Source organism: Pavona decussata, unplaced genomic scaffold, assembly GCF_977016875.1.
Source record: "Pavona decussata unplaced genomic scaffold, jaPavDecu1.1 SCAFFOLD_19, whole genome shotgun sequence".
In the NCBI taxonomy this organism is placed as follows: domain Eukaryota; kingdom Metazoa; phylum Cnidaria; class Anthozoa; order Scleractinia; family Agariciidae; genus Pavona; species Pavona decussata.
The window spans coordinates 1165547-1185118 of NW_028145442.1; the positions used below are offsets into that span (position 1 = coordinate 1165547).

A 19572-nucleotide genomic window follows, 5' to 3' on the forward strand; every position below is an offset into this window, starting at 1 on the left:
CTGCAGGATTTGGTTGGCTTGCAAAGAAAGTCATCAAGGAACCAATGACTTCTGATCCTTCCTCAAATCTCATGAACTATGTGAAATTCACTGTCATCATTGCTGCCTCTTTGGCAACAAAAGATTATCTTGAAAAACAAAAAATATTGCCAAGTTAAAATGGCAAGCATCGCAATCATGATTGGAGGAGCAATAATCAATGCAACCGCCTTTGTTGGTGGATCTTATCTCGCAAAATTTATTTCTGGAGATTCAGAATCAGCCTCACTTGAGGAAAAAAAGAGACACAACCTGGCAGTTGAAAAATATCAAAAAGAACTCGCAAAATACGAAGAAAATCGTGCAAAATTGAATGATTGGATTCAAACAAATGACAGAATGAAAGATGAAGCAAAACAAAATTTCGCAAACACTGATTATGCTTTGAAGCTTTATAACAAGGTTCATCAACAAAAAATTGAGCATCTCAAAGAACCCCAATTTTCAGACTTTTACAAACCAAGCGAATCTCAAAAACAGGGAGAGTTGATCTTTGTTGGAGGATCAGCCTTGGCTCTTGGATTTGCAGCAAGTCATTTCCTTTAAAATGTCAAAAAAGAAACTCTCAAAAATTTATTATTCCCCAAAAGGATATTGGAAAGGCCTTCAAGCAGTGAAAAAACTTTCTCAAGAATCCGGTGTTCCCGAAAATGAAGCAAAAATCTGGCTCATGAAACAAGCGATCTGGCAAATTTATCTTCCTGTTCCCAAAAACATCCAAAGACCAACATTTGACGTTGAACTTCCCAATGCAGTTCATCAAGCTGATCTTCTCTTTCTTCCTCACGATAAACTCCCAAGAGGGAGAAAGATTTTCAAATATGCCTTGACTGTTGTTGATGTTGCAAGCAGGTTCAAAGCTGCTGAACCTCTCACTTCAAAAGATTCTTCTGAAGTTTCAAAGGCTTTTCAGAAAATTTACAAAGGACCTTTGAAATGGCCAAAAATTCTTCAAGTTGATCCAGGAAGAGAATTCATGGGTGAAGTGACAAGGGAAATGTTGAAACATGAAACGAGAATCAGAAGAGGAAATCCAAATGTTCACCGTGATCAAGGAATTGTTGAGAGATTCAATCGAACTTTGGGTGAAAGACTTTTCAGTTTTCAATATTCCCAAGAAATGAACTTTAAATCTGGTGAAAGATCCACAGAATGGGTGAAAAGGCTTCCAGAAGTTGTGAAAGCATTGAACAATGAAACAACTCGACTTACAGGAAAGAAACCAATTGACGCAATCAGAGAAAAGGTGGTTGATTCAAAGAAACCAAATTATTCAAGACTTGTTGGAAAAAATGAAAAGAGACTCGATTCTTCAGTGAATGTGAGGTTTCTTTTTGCTCCTGGTGAACTTGAAGGAGGTCAAAGAAGAGCAACTGATCCGAATTGGTCTCTGAAAGTTTTTTCAATTGACAGAGCAATTGTGAATGAAAAAGAACCGGTTCTTTATTATTTGAAAGATGGTCCAAAAAGAGGATTCGTCAGAGAAGAGTTAATGATTGTTCCTCCTGGAACTGAATTGCCTCCGGTTTGAAAAATTTCTTTTTGATTGATCAAAAAGAAATTAATATGCTACACTCTCAAGCTCTTTGTTCAAAATGCTGAATTGCGCATCAGCCAAGATGAAGATGTGGCATTTGACATTTCCTGAACCACTTGCTTTTCTTTTGATTGACAAATAAACTCCGTCTTTTGTGTTCACCAATCTCATTCCACTTCCATGAAGATCATTGTCTTTCATGCTCCTGAGATCGATGAACAATGCAAACTTGTCTCCAGCAAAGAATTCAGTTGCGTTCATTGAGGAGTTTTCCTTTCCAAATCTTCTGAAAACTTCATCAAACATGTCTCTCGTTTTCATTCCTTGACTGAAAATCTTGTTTGGAACTCCATTCACGTCAACTTTCACCTCTGTGATGTCAGGATTGAATGTTTTTTCTGAATCTCTTGCACCTGCGGTGTAAGGTTCGAAGAAAAGGAGGAGGATTCCCTTCATTGATCTTCTCGGAACATTGATTGACTCGTTGATAATTGAGTCTGTTCCCTTTGCAAATGTGATTGTTTTGTGATGAGTGACATGCTCAAACATGAAACGATCTCCGTTGAGAAGATTTGAATTGACTTCATCTGAAAGCTTTTTGCTTTGAATAACCTCATATTCAAGCTGAATGTTTGTCAATTCATATGCAAGTTTTGTTGCGTCAGATCCCTTCACAACACCGCTTGCAGGGGCAAGGGTCAATTCAAAAACCAGTTCATCAGACAAGGCTCTTGGATAAAAAACTCCGTGATCTTTCAAAATTTCGTGATCAAGTCTGATTCTGTATTTGCTTTTGAAGATATCATTGAGCTTGTTTTCCTTCAGGACTGAAGAAGTTGGTTTGTCTCCAGCATTGGATCTGATTTTTGAGAGAGCCTCAGATTGAATTCCCTCACTCAACATGTTTTCTCGTTCGTGTTTTGTCAAAAAAAGATCTTCCCATAGCTTGAAAAGATCCCAACCGTCTGTGTCAACGAGAATTTCTCCAGCAAACTTGATTTTCAATCTGGAAACCAACGCTCTTGAAACATTGTTTACCAGAAAATTATTTGCATGGCCACTCACAAGCAAATCAAAAATCAACGCGAGTGAATCTGGAACCAAGACTGTTCCCTCATGAAGCTTTGGAACTGGAATCCTGAGTGTTTCACCTGGGGAAGCTTTGTTTGGGTTGAATGTGACTCTGTGAACAGTTCTGTCTGCCTTGAGAGCGTTTGATGTTTTTTTCTCAAAATTCGGATTGATTTTTTCACTGACTTCCATTTTAATATATTATTTTTAAAATGGCAGAATACATTCCTTTAGAAGATCTTGATCCTGATGAAGAAGATAAAAATGAAGATAAAGATGATGATGATGATGATGAAGATTCTGATCAAGAAATAAACAATCCCAGTGAAAGTACTCCAAAGACAACAATGAACAGAGATTATGGAAAAGAAGGAGCAAGACCAAAAACTGCAGAAACATCTTTCATTGAAGGTGAAACTCAAGGTCGACAAACGTGGGAAGAAGCGCAATCCCTCACAAAAGATGCATGGGATGATCTCAGTATATTATACCCAAATGCAGAAGATGATAAACTCGAAGCTTCGTTTTTCAAAGATAAGATAGAAGTCAGGATGAAAAAAAGTGGGAAAAAATTCTACCCATTAATGACCAAAGAGCAAACAACAGGAAAAGAAAGATTAAACCCACAATTGCCAAAAGAAATATTATCTGCTTTGGGAACTGATGCTGAATCTTTGATCGCTAAAGATAATTCTGAAATAAGAGAAAACCGGCAGAGACTGAGAGAAGCAGAAAAACAATTGAAAAAAGCAGAAAAGAATGCTGAAGAACTCCAAAAAAATGCTCAAGAAATCAGAGATTATAGAAACAAACTCGAAAAAACGCAAGCAAAAATTGATGCACTGGAAGAAGAACATGGTTCGAGTCTTGAAAATCAAACAGAATTGCAAAGACTGAAGCAAATGAAAAAGAATTTGCAAAAAGATTTTGAAAATGCAAAAAAAGAAAATGTGGATTTGCAGAAACAAGTGAAAGCGAAAGAAAAAGAACAAGCAAAGGTTGACAAACTCAAATCTGATCTTGCAAAAAAACAAAAAGAAAGAAACACTCTTGAAGAAAGGCTCAACACGACAAAAACCATTGATGAACTGAATGAAAGAGAGGCTGAACTAAAAAAACAAATTGAAAATGATAAAGTAATCCTAGAAGATGAAAACACTTCTTCCCAACTGAGAGCAGAAGTTGAGGCAAGAGTTGCAGAAAATGAAGAGGAGCTTGCCAGGCTGGGAACACAAATTGAAGAAATAGAAAGAGAAAGGCCTCTTCGAGAGAAAATCAAAAACATTTTCAAGAAATATGGATTCACAGTTTTTGCTGTTTTCCTTGCTGTTGGCACAACAATCGGTGTGATTGTGAATGCGCTCTCAAAAGGACTCAAATCTGTTGCCAAAGGAGTTGGAAATGCTTTGAAAGATCTTGGAAAAAAGCTTGGTCAACTTCTTCCTGGATTGATTGGTTCAATCGTCAGTTTCATCTTCAAAACTGCAGGACAAGTTGTTGGATTCCTTGGAAAAAACGCTTGGCTGTTGATTCTTGCTGTTGCAGTTTTCATGGTTGAAAAGATTCAAAAGAAAGCGAGCGGAGCGAGCGCGCGATAGCGAGTTAAAAATTGAGTTTAATCCATTGGATTGGACTCAACGAAAAATCCGATAAATGGCAAATGCTCCGAGTGATGCTGCAATGATGACGCCAGATTTGAAAGTTTCGTGTTGACTTGATTCTTCTTTTTCTTGGTTTTCACTCGCTTCCTGAAGTTGTTTTGTGACTTGTTGTGAATCCAAAGACGGTGGTTTTGTATTTTTGTTTTCATTTTCTGGATTTGAAGAATGCGAAGTTGATCTGTTGTTTTTTGATTGTCCTCCATCCATATTCCTGGCTCCAACTTTTTTTAAGTCAACATTGACATCAGAGTTGACTCCGAGTTTCATGTTTCCAGTTGCTTTTTTCAGATTGTTGTTGTATCCAACTGTGCTTTGAGTGTTAATGACAAAATTTGAAGGCATCAACCATGTTCCTGGTGAAATGGCAAGATCAAGCCTGACTTTTGCCTCATCAATCGCAAGCTGATATCTACTGATGCTTTTTGACAAGTCAGGCTGTCTGATTGCATCTTCCATGAGGACGAGAAATTCTCTTTGAGCTTCCTTTGCGCCTCCAAATTCACCAAGGATTGATGATCTAACGTTGACTTGTGCTCCAAGAATGCAATAAACGAATGCTTCAATTGATTGATTGATTCTTGCCATTCCTGCTTGAGAAAGTCCATTGAGAGGTCCGTTTGACATGAAAAATTCGAATTGTTTGTCAGCTCCTTGATCGTTTCTGATGAAATCAATTCTGTTTCCTTTTGCGTCAGTTCCGCCTTCATCGGAGAATCTTTGACTTGATGGGTTTTGAAGGGTTGCTGGAGGATAAGTCCAATGCTTTTGTGCATAGTCTCCTTCTCCTGGATAAAATATGTTAACATATCCAAGTCCAAAATTTTGACCAAAGGTGAATCTGAAATCTGCGTTTGGCGAGATTTGAAATTCTGCACAGATTCTCTTGTATGAAGGAATGTCGAATTTGTTTTCAGTTTGACTGAATGTGGGATCACCTGGGAGAGCAGATTCACTTTGAATTCCTCCCATTTCGAAGAGAATCCTTCTTGTTGTGAAATAAATGTGGAAAAGAAGAAAGGACGTGATTTGAGGTGGGAGTGAATTGACGAGATGTCTTGAGATTCCAGAAGCTGTTGTTGCGCACCAAAAGGCAAAGTTGAGTTGTTGCGGCCAATGGTCCATGTTTGGTTGATTCAGCCATTTTCTTGATTCTTTTGCTGTTTTGTGGGTGATCTTTGTTTTCGCGAAAATTTCTCGGAATTTTGTTGTGAAGCTTTCGTTGGGTTTTACAAAAATTTTGATTGGTTGGTTAAGGATTTCCCCAAAAGATTCGGGGATTTTGTCTGAAAATGGAACAGCTGGAACTGGATTTGAAGGATTTGAATTGAGAATTAGCTCGATTGGAAAGCCTCCAAATCCAAGAGCTTTCTTCATTTCAACAGACCAATCTTTGGGGTTGGGTGAAACAATTTGCCAATGTTGACCGGGAACAATAACCAAATTTATTTGAGCTGTTGCGTGTGTTTTGTCGGTCATATCCACTTGTGCAACGAATTTGCTGAGGTCAGCGTTGGGAAATTTGGCTTTGAAGTTTCGCCACGCTTTTTCTTCTGCTTGTTCGGAAAGTCTTTTTGCTTCTTTTGGGTGGGAATCTATCCATTTTAACAAGTTTTCCATTTTTTATGTTTTGAAAATAAAATGGTTGTTTTGACTGTTTTGACAAATTCAAATGATCACACGGTTTACTTTGATGAACCAATTGAAAAATTTGGGTTCATCAGGTTGATCAGTTGCTCTTTTTATAATTCTTGGTTTAATTTGAAAGAAAGAGGAGAAATCAGCATATTTGATGACAAAAACGTTAGTGCTGTCAATAGAATTTATCCTGGAAATTACACTCTTTACACAATCGGTAAAGATATAAAGAAAATACTTGAAAAAGTAAACATCAAAGTAAAACTTGATGACCAAAAAGGTCCAATTGTGATTGAAAATCCTCTTGGAAGAAAAGTTATTTTTGATCGTGACCTGACTCATCTTCTTGGTCTGATTGATATCAGTCAGGACGTTTCGCCAAAAGCCCAACGACGGCACACTCTGAAAAGTGGAGATACCATCATCAATCGTTTGGCTTCATTCAACAACCTCTTCATCAACTGCGATCTTGTTGATAAAAACGAAAATTTTTTCAATGAAAAACCTTCAAATGTTTTGGCGTGTTTTGACATCAAAGGAAGTCCTTTCGAAAGAGTTGAATATTCATCAAAACATAGCCCGTTTCGGAAAATAGCAGGTGGGAAAAAAATAATCGATTCTTTGCGAATCACAGTGACGGAAGAAACTGGTGAGTTCATCGATTTTAATGGGCTTCCGTTGAGATTTGAATTTGAAATTATTTGAGATCTTTTAATAAAATATGAGTGAACAAAATATTATTCCAAGTGCGCCACAACTTTATCCTTCTCTCGAAGCGACGTTGCGCAATTCAGATTGAAAAAGATTTGTGATTGTCAAAAACAACTCGAAGGCGAAATTTCTCATTACAAACGAGTGAGCAAAAAATACAAGAGAGCAAAATTAATCGCTTCGAAAATAACATCCGTTTCAGTATTTTTGACAACCGTGTTGGCATCAAGCAGTGTTGGAACTTCATTGAGTGGAATCGGGATTGCCGTCGGAGTTCCTTTGAGTTTGACAGCATTGATCACGACTCTCATATCATCGGCTTCAATGGCTGGAAGTGCGAATTTTGAAAGAAAAGTTAGAAAACATGAAAAAACGGTTTCTCTTGCTGAATCGTCGCTTTTGTCCGTAAATAGATTGATTTCAAAAGCATTGAAGGATGGATTTATTTCTGATGGCGAGTTTGACTTGATTTTGCGAGAGGTTGAAAAATATTTTTCGATGAAAGAGAGACTTCGAAATAAACAAATGAAGGAAGTGAAAGTGAAGAGTGAGCCTGAGACGAAGCCAGTTGATGTTGAAGCCTTGAAAGAGGAGATTAAAAAAATATATCAAAAAAAACTCGGATCACTTCTCGACGTAACGAGTTGAGAGTTGAATTTGAGAAGAGATCAGGAGGTTTTTCGTTGTTTGTTTTGCGGGAAAAAAATTAAAAGCGATTAATTTACATATCCAAAGAAGATATGTAAATTTTAGTTTGGTGAAAAATAAACATCACAAGCGTATGAAATAAAAATCATTTTATTTAGTTTTAAAGACATTTTTTTTCTTGGCAACGGCGGACATTTATGGCCGCTGTTTCTAAGGCATTGTTTTCTTGGCAACGGCGGACATTTATGGCCACTGTTTCTAAGGCATTGTTTTCTTGACAACGGCGGACATTTATGGCCACTGTTTCTAAGGCATTGTTTTCTTGACAACGGCGGACATTTATGGCCGCTGTTTCTAAGGCATTGTTTTCTTGGCAACGATAAAAAAAGTTTCAAGTTGTTTGTGACCAAAAGGTTTTAAACTCAGGAATCTCAAGAACTTTGAGAATATTTGATAGGTTGTTGCACATCTCTGTTGTTGTTAAATCAAGTTTTTTCAAGCGTGGAAATGGTTGTAAAGCCTTTGCCAAAGCTCTAAGTCTTCTTGCATGACGAACAGAAATGTCTGTGTTATTTGTAATCCACTTATCGAAAGTTCCAGTCACGCGCTTGATAATTTTTTCCCTTTGATAAATTTGTGATCCACTTTCCAAGAGAAGACCAAGATTGATGTCCGCAACAAGAGCTTGATTTTTTTTATGTTTACCGAAGAGTATGTGTTTTTCTATTTGAAGTGAAATTTCTTCCCAACTTTGGTAAACAGAAGAGTTAAAAGCAGGCTCTGCTTCTTGAAGTTGCTGATTTATGATTCTTGATTTCAGAAATTCATGCATTTCTTCCACAGTTTGTTGGTGTCTCCGACTTCTGTGCCCAAACAAGTTTCCAAGACTCGCTTTCGGTTTGCTTGGTTTGTTTTCTTTGAAGTAAACACTCGCCGCGATTTCATCTTCTTTTTGTCCTTTATCAAGACAGGTCTCAAGAAATGTTTTCATTTCATCGTGGTAGTTAATATATTCCTTCAGTATTGCTTCTTGTTCTTTAGAGATAGTTAAATTTGTTGCAACGCCAAGCAATTCAGTACCACAAGTGTCATCCCACAACATTTCCCCATCATCAGCCATTTTAAAATTGATGCGAAAATGTGTTGATTGCTCTTTTATAAAAGAAAAAGGAAGTCAATCCTGTCAAAGGATGACCAATCAAGTGGTTTTAACATGATGTAATCGAACAAACGTGATACTATTTTTCTTCGGTTAGGAAGTTTTTACTTTTGACTTCCTCTAAAGCTGATGTAATATTTCAATTCGCCACAAGAAAGGAAGTCTTACGCGGTTTCCTCTTAAAATGTTGTGAAGCACGTTTACTTGATTTGAGACACTTTTTTTTGAAAAAGTGGTCGGATTTTTGATTTTTTTCTGATTTTTATATACTACTTAATTGCTTTCTGGTGTTAATTTTGGCTGTTGCTTGATTTTTTTTGGTTTTTATGCTGAAAGGGGGGAGAATTGAGATTGGTTGAAAAATGTCCCAGGTCTCTCCTTTCTGGGCTACTAGACGAGCGGCGGCATTCTGGGCGTGCTGTAACTTTTTTATTAGGTTGTACGGTAAGCCATAGAGTAAAGAATTCCTGTTATCCAATTTTGAAGATATAAACACGTGAACAAGTATTTCACTAGTGGTCAGTCTGAATGCCATATAAAATCACCTGGTCCAAAGTAATTGTAATGAATGCTTGCCATTTTGAACAGTTTTAATTGTAGGAATGTCGAAGTGACTGTGTCTCAAGGAATAGTACATCAGTTTAACAAATTTGTTATATTTGTATATCAGTACAGATAGTCACATCTCGCAATCCTCTTCTATAACACAATTTTTTTTTCATTTTTTTCCAGGATTTTGTGTTCTTGTATCGCGAATAATACTTGGCTTTTTGGATCCAACTTTCGCACCATATATGAAGAAAGTAAGCAATACTATAAAACATTGTTAACAACAATAGTTTGATTTAAAAGGCGGATCAGAGCTCATTAACTGCATAGAACTAGACGTAAATATCCGTGATGTAATCATTCAAATCTTTTTTGGTTTTTCTGTGTTAGAATTAGCCTGCGTTGCTCTCTTGGTTGCAAGCGTTTCCTTGGAACTTTGTCCGTTTTTCGCTGCTTGAACGCTCGGAAATGGGGACGAGAAAGAACAAAACGAAGGAACAGTAGGGTTTTTTTCCGTTTTTTCTCTCTCGTTCCAATATCCGTGTGGTTAAAAAACAGAGAAGGAACAAAACCCCACTGAAACCCTTACTATCAAGGCTAGTTCTGAAGTTGCAATGAAGCGTTTTGTAAAATGAGAACACTCTCGTTTGGAACCAGTGTTTTTTCAAATCGTTTATCTTTAATTTCTCGTGCTTTTATTCTTGTTTTCAATAGTTTGGTCTGGGTCCCAGTAAAGTTGGTTTGTTGTTTCTGCTTTCTGCGGGGTGTTCCGCCATTTCTGCACCCGTTGTTGGATGGATATGTGATAAGACGGTAAGTGTTTTTTTGTTTTTGCTTGAGCCACAGATTTGTCCATCATTTCGTTAAACTAACAGCCTTTGGGATGATCCTTCTCTTTGGGTTGCTAAAAGGTACTGCCTTCTCGGCAAAAGAAAACCCCGAGATACAAGCCACAATTCCTTGATTGGCTCTGACGAAGGGCTAACGCTCGAAACGTCAGCACTCGAATTTCTTTTATCATCGGTCGGCAAAGGAACAGTCGACTGTAAAGCGTCTTCAACTGGCTCGGTCTTGGCAATACGCACGATGTCATCCTGTGAGAGGCAATTGTTGGGGTCAATCCATTCCTGGACTTGGCGGGGGAAGGACCTTCGCCTTCTCCCTGAGGGTCTTCTCCCGTGGGAGGGCTCACACAATGCGTAAATGTAGGCGGGTTAATCCTTCTTCATGCGCACAATGTGGCCAAGGAACTTGAGCTGTAGCAAGATGACTGTCGACAGCAAAGGGCTTGTGCCTGTGAGCATCGTAAATTCTGTCATTTGAGACTTTATCCAGGTGCTTGATGTTCAACATGATCCTATAACATGAGGTTGCGAAAGCATTTAGTTTCGCACCCTTATGTTCTTAGTGATTATCCATGTTTCGCAACCGTACAGCAGACATGTTGTTCTAAAGAGGCGGAGCTTCAAGTCCAAAGGTATTGACTATGAGTACCAGATCTTGTCGAGGCTCCAGAATGCGGATCGTCCGAGGGCCCTCCGACGCTTGAAGTCGTTGAGGCTACTGGCAACCATGGAGCCTAAATAGCCGTAAGTCGTTGACCTGTTTTAGTGTTTCTGGCTCTACAGTGAGCTTTTCATTCCCGGGAAAATTTATGGCCATGAACTTTATTTTGTTGGTGGTGATAAGGATCCCTACGTGGGCCGCTGCTTCCTCGGTTAGGAACAGTTGCAGCTGAGCTCTTTCGAGCGAGGATGCTAGAAGGCTGATGTCGTCGGCAAAATCAAGGTCATTTAGGTACTTTTCCGGGTGCCTGGTTGACCTTTTAGGATGGGTCAGTAGCCGGTTGTTAGCATTATTGCTCGTGGCCTGGGCACATAACATAGCCCAGGACGATAATGAAAAGAAATGGGGCGAGAATGTCACCTTAAAGGACACCGGTGGTTCCTCCAAAGCCTTCGGACATCTGTCCGTCAACTAGCACAGCACTTTTAAAGTTGTCATACAGGACTCTGATTGCACTAACAATTTCGGCGGGGATGCCATAATGACGAAGCATGCATGGTAAACATGGACTCTCGGTTGATGGAATCAAAGGCCTTCAGGAAATATATAAAGGTGGCAACTAGGGGTAACTGTTTAGCCTGGAAGCATTCGATAATACGTCTCAGACTATGGATCTGTTGGGTGCATCTGGGCCCACGTCTGAAGCCAGCTTGATTGCGCCTGAGAATTGGGTTTACGGTGGACTAGATTCTATTTAGCAAGATTGCATTGTAAACCTTTGCGCAGATGGACACAAGGGTTATCCCTCGATAGTTGTTCATCAGGGAAAGGTCGCCCTTCTTTGGCGTGGGTACAATGAGATTAGTGGCCCACTACGCTGGGGGTATCTTCTCGATATATACCTCGCGACAGAAACCGTGGACAATAGAGGCCATGGCCTCGCCATCATCTTTTAGGGCTTCTGGTTTAATGTCACTGTCAAGGCCGGCTGCCTTATTCCATCTGAGGGACGTAATGGCCTTGTTTGTCTCTTCCAGTGTCGGTGGGGTCGTGTTCATTGGAAGGTCCGATTCAGCCGGTGGTGGTCTAGTGGCGTCAATATCAGATGTGTTGTTTAGTAGGGCGCGGAAGTATTCCTTCCGTTCGTTGAGAAGATCCTGCTGTCTGATTGGGTCACTACCGTCTCTCTTTTTGACCTTTACAGAGCTCTGTCTCTTCTTATCAGACAGGTTGTGGATGATGCTCCAGGTTTTGTGTCTCCCTTTTCTCCTGCTGCTAAGATCTCGAGCTGATCTTGTAGATGCTTGACCTGATCTGTCTGGTAGGAAGCATTCAAGCATGCTGTTCAGATTCTTTCTTCAATATCTGGAGGTAGCTGTGTTAAGGGACAGATGCCTCCTCTTGGCTTCATCTCGAGCTTTCAGCAGGTCTTCTATTTCACTGGAAACCCAATTGGGTTAGCCGTTTGAGGCGCACTTGCCGACAACCTCTTCGGTAGTACTACTTGTAATGCTTTCAAATTTCTTTACGGTGGACAAATTACCTTATCAACTCTGTTGATAAACCCAAACGTTCGTTTCCATTCCCCACCGACGCAGCATCACAGTTTCTTTAGAAACTAACCCCCTTATCCGTGAAAAGAAAATGGAGACTTCTGAAAACGTGCTTGTGTTGGTCTGGGGACGAGAATGGGGCCTTCGAGAGCGCTCCAAGATTAATTCGGAGTCCTTAAAGGAGATCGTTCCTTTCTCAAAATAATCTTAATTACATTTGAAATTTTGTTTCAGGGTAAAACGCGGCTGGTTATGTTATTAGGTACATTTTTAATGGTCGTTGGAATCCTCATGTTAGCACCAGCACCATTCCTTACATTTCTTCCTCAAAGGTTAGTTTTCATGTCGTGGCGATGTTGTTAAAGGTATACTCTTTAGGGACCTTAAGCAAAGACGACGACAACGCCAACGAAAACGGGACTTGAAAACTACATTCACGTATTCTGAATAAATTTGCGATGATTTCTAGTCATTTAGGTTAGTAATGTGGCCGAACTATCCAGGAGCTAACGTCGTAGGGGCGGCTTTAAAGTTCAGAGAGAGAAGGGGAAATTAATCATCACACTTTCTACATAAAACCCTGAATGTGGTCATTTCACGTCGTTGTTTTGCAGAGGACGAAAACAAATTTACCAAAGTTTATAACGCACGTGCAGAGCCAGTGTTTTGCTAATTAAAACTATTTTTTCTGACGCTCTCTTTACCGCCGAGGTCGTCGTCGCGGCTTAAGGACCAAAACTGCTGCTGGACCGAAACTGAATATTCTTCTTCTTCTTCTTCTTTTTTTTTTTTTTTGTCATATTTTGAGCTTGGAACGTTCTTAGCATGTTCTTAAGTTACGTGGTATAAAATTTCCCAAAACCTATATGAACGCGACCATAAAACGTAAAAAAAAAAAAAAAAAGACCATTGTGCATAGTATCACGCGTCTGGCTATTAAAATAGTCTCAGCTTGGTACGTGGTCTTCGCATGTTCTTAAAATCTGGGTCAATTTCAGCCTCAAGGTTCTTATCATAAAAGCTTCTTACAAAAAAAAAATTAAAAAAAAACAAAACAGACGATTGTGCACACAAAACAATTCAAAGCTACGTGCACCCTAAAAAGGAATACTGAGAGTGAAAAAGCCCCACGTATAAATTCGCCACCAATATAAAGGCAGATAAGGCCATCTTGATGAACACTTTAACATGTTCACGTGCCAGATAAAGGAATTGTAACTGTAAATCTAAGAAGGCAGTCAATCGAGAATTGTCTTTCATTTCTTTCTGTTTTTTTTTTCCTTTCTCTTTCCTTTTTTATAATTTTCTTCCCACCTGGCACGTGTGCCAGTTTTTTATTCATTTATAATTTACGGTTTAGATATGTTCATCACTGCATTAAAATATATGTCTGTCATTTTCAGGAAGGTATGGCTGGTATGTGTATCCATGGCGCTGTTAGGTATCGGTCTTAGTGCTTATCAAGTACCTTGTATGGCAGATATGTTGAAAACAGCAAGGTAACTCTCCCCTCCAAAGCAGAGGGGAGGAGGGGGGTACTCCTCGGAATTTTTGGTTAGGGGGGGGGGGGGAGGGGGGCGTGCGGCTCGGTTCTCCAAACTCCATAGCCTGGCGCTATTTCAGACCAAAATATTCAATTTTCCGGTACCTTTTTATCAGACCTGGCCTCTAAAATTCGTACCCATTTTCACACCTGGTCTCTACAATCCGTACCCGTTTCTGTGAAAGCCATACCCGTTTTCAGCCTTTCAGACCAAAATGGTTGAAATCTATTCCCATTTTGACAAAAATTACTCAAAAACCATACTTTTTGGGGCCGCACATATCTATATAGGTATATAGCTTATATATGAGAACCCCCCTCTCCCCGAGAGTAACTACAACGTGAAAACAACTTATTTAACGATACAGTCAACTCCTGCCCTGCGACTCTTTGCCAAACATTGTGAAGGGCGGTTGAAGCCCTGGAAAAATTTTATAATTAATACAGAAAAATTCTTAAAATAACTTCCGTTTTGCAGATAACAAATCGTGTTCTCATTTGCAGGCACAGTGAGTCAGTCTCACAGCTGTTTCCGTAGATAATTTCTTTTATCCTTGTCAAAAATCAATTTTGAATTGATCTCAAGTGAAGCTACAGTAAATTAGAAATGTTATGTGAAAGCAATATTCTTTAATTCAAAAACTTCAAGAAGAGTAATCTGCAATCATATGCAATCAATCAATCAATCATTTAATCAATAAATCAATTTACTAATGTTAAAGCGTGGGATGAGGTTGCCCTCTATATCCAAGCCAGAGGCTCATTATGTAAAACGCATGACAATTGGTAGGAGTAACTTAACTTACAAAAAACAAAACAAAAAAACAATCAAACAAATTTAAGTAAATTTAAAAATGAAATTGAGATATATCAAGAATATTAAAATAAAAATATATAAATGCTTTACCCACCCACGTTAACAGTATAAAAAACTAGAAATGTATATATACAATCCCAAGTTAATAAAACTAAATTATGGAACCACCCCAAATTTAAAAATGTGACGCTAATAATCTCTATGATAGACAATAGTTACATTTACAGCTGGCCCTTAGGTTAAAAAAAGTCGAATGTCCTTAACTTCTTGCGAAAATCGCTCAAATTAGGCGATTGCTTAAGAGTACCATCGATTTACAAGGAAAAGCGACTTGGTACTTGATAAAAGGCTTGAATTGTAATAAAAACATAATACTGTGTTGCAGCAAGACGAACGTTTAACTACAAGGGTATGAGGAACAATGATAATTAGTTTTCTAAAAATACCAGATTTTAAGTAACATGTTTTGTAATGACAATCATTCCAAATAGTTACTCATCGCTTGTATTTGTTGGCGATCGTCTTATTTTCAGCTTAAATTTGTGCTGGAGATAGCTTAGTTTTGACTGAAATAGTTTGTGTTTCTGTTACATGTTCGCAGGGCCCACGGAATGCCTGATGACATAACTGCCCATGGAGTCCTGTCGGGAATATTTAATGCAACAGCGAGTATAGGGTGAGATGACGCTTGGAAACAAACAAACAAACACTAAAATCATCAAATCAATGAAATGCATGAACGAACAGACAAAGAATGTCCTCAGGCTCCCTCTCTTTCTTTCTCGCCTCCAGACCGCGCTCGGCTCGCCCCGCTCGCCAATTTTTCTGTTCCCTTTTGCCCCACTTTGGGAGTCGGTTCACTGACTCAGTCAGTCAGTAAGCAAGTCAGTTGTCAGTCAGTCAGTCAGCGAGTCAGTTGTCAGTCAGTCAGTCAGTCAATTGTCAGTCAGTCAGTCAGTTGTCAGTCAGTCAGTCAGTCAGTCAGTCAGTCAGTCAGTCAGCGAGTCAGTTGTCAGTCAGTCAGTCAGTCAGCGAGTCAGCTGTCAGTCAGCAGTAATAATAATAATAATAATAATAATAATAATAATAATGATGATGACTCGTGGCTAGATCTGGGAACAGCAAGGAGGCTATGGTCATTTGAACGCAGGCGTTTCTTGTGTAAAAAGTCCTTGAAATAGTCGGGTGCTTGATTATTAAGAGCTTTGTAAACCAAAACTAAGAGCTTGAACTGGACGCAATAGATCACAGGAAGCCAGCGCAGATCGAACAAGGTAGAGGAGATATGGTGGAATTTGGATAGGCCAACAATTAATCTAGCAGCAGCGTTCACTACTTTTCGAAGACGGTCAGATTGGTATTTAGGAACGCCATAAAGAAGAGTAGTCAGTTTAAAGTCAGTCAGTCAGTGAGTCAGTTGTCAGTCAGGCAGTTGTTAGTCATTCATTCATGTCAGTCAGTCACTCAGTTAGCCTGTGGACAGGGTCCCACGTGGGGTACAGGGGGGAAAGAGCCAGTGTGGACATTCTTTTCAGTGATGCCGCCATTCCGCCCCCTTGCAATTAACCTGTGAGTAATGTGTCAACAAGGTAATTATATACCAATCATTCCCCTCGATTGAGTTGGAATGTCAATAATATTCGTAAATAAAAATATTATCCATGGAAAATGCAGCGAGAACGAGAGCGCATTTGTCGATTCTGCGAAAAATTCTTGAGCTAGCCTGAACACTAAACGGTGCCGGTAGTTTCTGTTTTCAACATCTTCAATAAACAAGGAATACCTTGTTACCCCTGGGCAACAAACTTCAAAAGATCCGCAGTGGTTTGATCGCCGACTGATGCAGAACCTTCAGCGAATCCCATCTTCGTCTCCATCGCCGATGGCAAACGCTTTGAGGCCTAAGTTAGATAACTCTTTAACCTTGCAACCTTGTCCTTCATTGCCGCCTCTCCAAACTGCAATTAAGCCGAAGAAGTTCCCACTCAGAATACACAAATTCTGCAAATTTACACCGCACGGCATTCAAATGATGCAACGTGTTAATATGGTTTGCAAAGCTGTCAACAATCATCTATCCAACCAATCAGATCATGATTTTAGAATCGGAACGGCGGCATCTAAAGAATGTCCTCAGGCTCCCTCTCTTTCTTTCTCGCCTCCAGACCGCGCTCGGCTCGCCCCGCTCGCCAATTTTTGTGTTCCCTTTTGCCCCACTTTGGGAGTCGGTTCACTGACTATGAGTCAGCCAGTCAGTCGGTCAACATCTCTCCCCCGCCCTTGCCCCGGGAAGAAGAGAGACCCTGGGAACGAGGTTGTCAGTCAACCAATCAAGTATGTATTTTCTGTTAGTGCATTTCTTGGACCGACTGTCAGTGGACTGATGGAAAAATCTTTGTCGTTTGAATGGTCGACAGTGGTAAGTTTAATACTTTTCTTCACTGCATGTGTTGATTACGACACATCAGATTATCCAATTCTTTTATTATGTATCTCTTATTACAATATCACAGTAGCTCTGCGGTACTGCTTATTTACTGAACAAGACTGCGGATCCAGTGTAACCGGCATTATGTGAAAGAAAGAAAATGTTGCAAGAAAGCTCATCATTAAAAATCATATTGAAGTTAACGAAGCAAGGAAGCATGCTTCATTTGATGGTCGTCTATTGTTTGTAGTAACATATGTTGGAGATATTGTAGATGGAACTTTTGAAATTCGTTCTTTTGAGATTTTACCACAATGTCTTCCTTTTCAATTTTCGTTACAGGTTTTAGCTGGAATTCTGGGAGTCCAGGTAAAGATATCCATCACCTAGCGTTTATGACTCAGATAAATAGAGAACCCCTCCCCCCCCCCCCCCCCCCCTTAAAAAAAGGGAACTACTTGTCAGGATGGGGACAGGGGGGGGGGGAGTGGGGTGTTGAGGGATTAATTTTAAGGTTGGAGTTTTTAGGAAGAGGAAGGGGGTGGGGAGGGGTGCCCATGCTTTAAAGAAACTTGACGGTAAAAATACTCCCAAGCCCTCATAAAAAATAAATATGTATTGAAGAACTACACAGCAAAAGGTAGGGAGAACTGTACTCTCGAACTTGGGAAACTCGCTATCTTGACTCGACTCGATTCTCAATGATTGAACCTCGATCCTCGATACTTTGATTCTCGCGAGTTTCGAGTATCGAGGATCGAAATACGGACTGACGACCGTCAACTTACTTTTAAGTGGTTCCGTATTTTGATTGTCTAACGGACACGTTGTCGATATTTCCGTGGAGGTCGAGTTTAGGCAAGAGAGGATTTGGTTAAGGCAAACAGGTTGTTGTCAGCCACCGTATGTATTGCAGCTTCTTCATACGTGGTAGACTCTTAAAACTGTCACTGAGGTGCAGACACCAATGTAGTGTAACATTTTAAACATGCATACGACACAACCGAAGAATAATGGCCGAATTTTTTTCACCACTATTCCATGGCACAGAAACTATTCACCGATGTTTTCGGCTACGGATGGCCAAGATGGAAATGGATCAGACAAACTTGAAAAAGTCGGGTGGACATTTTAAAGTTCTTCACTTGTGTCTTAGAATTGATAATAACACATTACTACACGCGTTTTTATGCCTTTTCTCCCTTACAAATAATTAGCACAACCCCAAGATGCTGCCTTGCCTGAGCTACGTTTACTGGGCAAAATAGCACATTCAATGAGTGGAGTAAATGGCTATGGGTAAAATCCCATAGCCGCATTTATTTTAAAATCTTTTTCAATCAAATCCTTGATATGAAAAAGTGTGTCTTTAACCACCGTCAAGATGAAATAAAGTAACGCTCACTTGGATGCCTGGTCACATGACCAGCATAAGACTCCTAAAGGGTATCGGCTGAAATGTGAATACCTGCTACCCCAAGTCCCAGGCCCCCAGGGAACTGAAAAATACTCACTTGGAAGAAGAGACACAAAAATCCTATTTGCAAGCAAATATTTCCTTTCTTTGAAAATTCACTTGATTTTATCTCATTGGTAAGTTAGAAGTATAACAAGCAAGGAAGCAATTTGAGGACTTTTTGAACAAAAAACGGGTTAATTTCCTAGCCTGTGAACAGGGTATAAGGTGAAAAAAAAAGAAATCGGCGGGCGGAGCGAGCCGAGTGCAGTCTGAGGGACCTCTGACCCCGCCCCGACCGCGCTCGGCTCGCTCCGCTCGCCGATTTTTCTTTTCGCCACTTGGGAACCTGTTCACAGGCTAGTTAATTCCCAACACACTGCCCTACTTTTGAATGTTATTGTTTTTTTCAGGCTGTTATCCTTGCACTTTTTACCTTATTGGACCAAGGACGGAAAAGGTAAACAAAGCCAAGTGACGTAAGCAAGCATGGCTTGGTGTAGTATTGGCTCACGGTCTCAACAACAATAACAACAACAACAACAACAACAACAACAATAATAACCATGCCACAGCGACAACAAAAGCAATAACAACAACTTAAAAACAACAACACTTTATTCGTACGCATAAGATGTTAAACAATAGGACTGTAGAACCTCAAATAGCTTTCCTAGTGTAGACGGGTCAGTCGCAACATTAATTTATTTGAAGACGAAGGTAAACGAATATGTTTAAGATAGAAAAAAGAGAAAGGAGACCAGATTTTAAGGACTTTTTTTATATAATAATTTTTATTTTTAAGTCGTTATTTAAGGTTACCCTGTACCTTCAGAGGTGTCTTCAGAGGTGTCTCGCGTCCAAGCGATGTAGCGCGTCCGGTTTAAACTGTAGATACCTGAACCCTTATATCAAATTAAAGCTTATAGAACTGGCTATCCAACTAAACCACGAATTTTGAAATAAAATGAATTGCCGAATTGTTAGCGCTTTTTTCTCGAATAATTTTTTTTACTTTGAGGAGCCACTTCAAAGAGCTAAAACTCAAAAGGAATTTGTTCGTTTGCCTTCAAATTTGGACAGTAGCTAGTTTAACATATAAACAACAAAAACGTGTCTGCAAATTTTTTTCTTTCGAAATATTTTTCTCCGAGAGCGATTTTTGTACGATTACTCCACATTTTTTTCATCCTATTTCGAAAATGCTCTATAACTTTTCACTGCGACTGAATATGGCAAAACGCAGACACGGTTTTTTA

At 39.5% G+C, this 19572-nt stretch overlaps 1 protein-coding gene across 5 annotated transcripts in view; it reads left to right on the plus strand.

Annotated features, from left to right (window-relative positions):
- Window positions 1-19572, plus strand: part of LOC146486944 (MFS-type transporter SLC18B1-like) — a 38717-nt gene that overhangs the window by 15797 nt on the left and 3348 nt on the right. For 3 of the 5 annotated variants that reach the window (XM_085090906.1, XM_085090941.1, XM_085090924.1), the window contains 6 exons: window positions 9194-9264; window positions 9725-9823; window positions 12304-12401; window positions 13473-13568; window positions 15031-15105; window positions 16782-17188. In XM_085090906.1, the coding sequence (XP_084947032.1) occupies window positions 9194-9264; window positions 9725-9823; window positions 12304-12401; window positions 13473-13568; window positions 15031-15105; window positions 16782-17007 (665 nt within the window). In that variant the 3' untranslated portion in view covers window positions 17008-17188. The other 2 variants (XM_085090915.1, XM_085090932.1) reach the window with 1 other exon arrangement.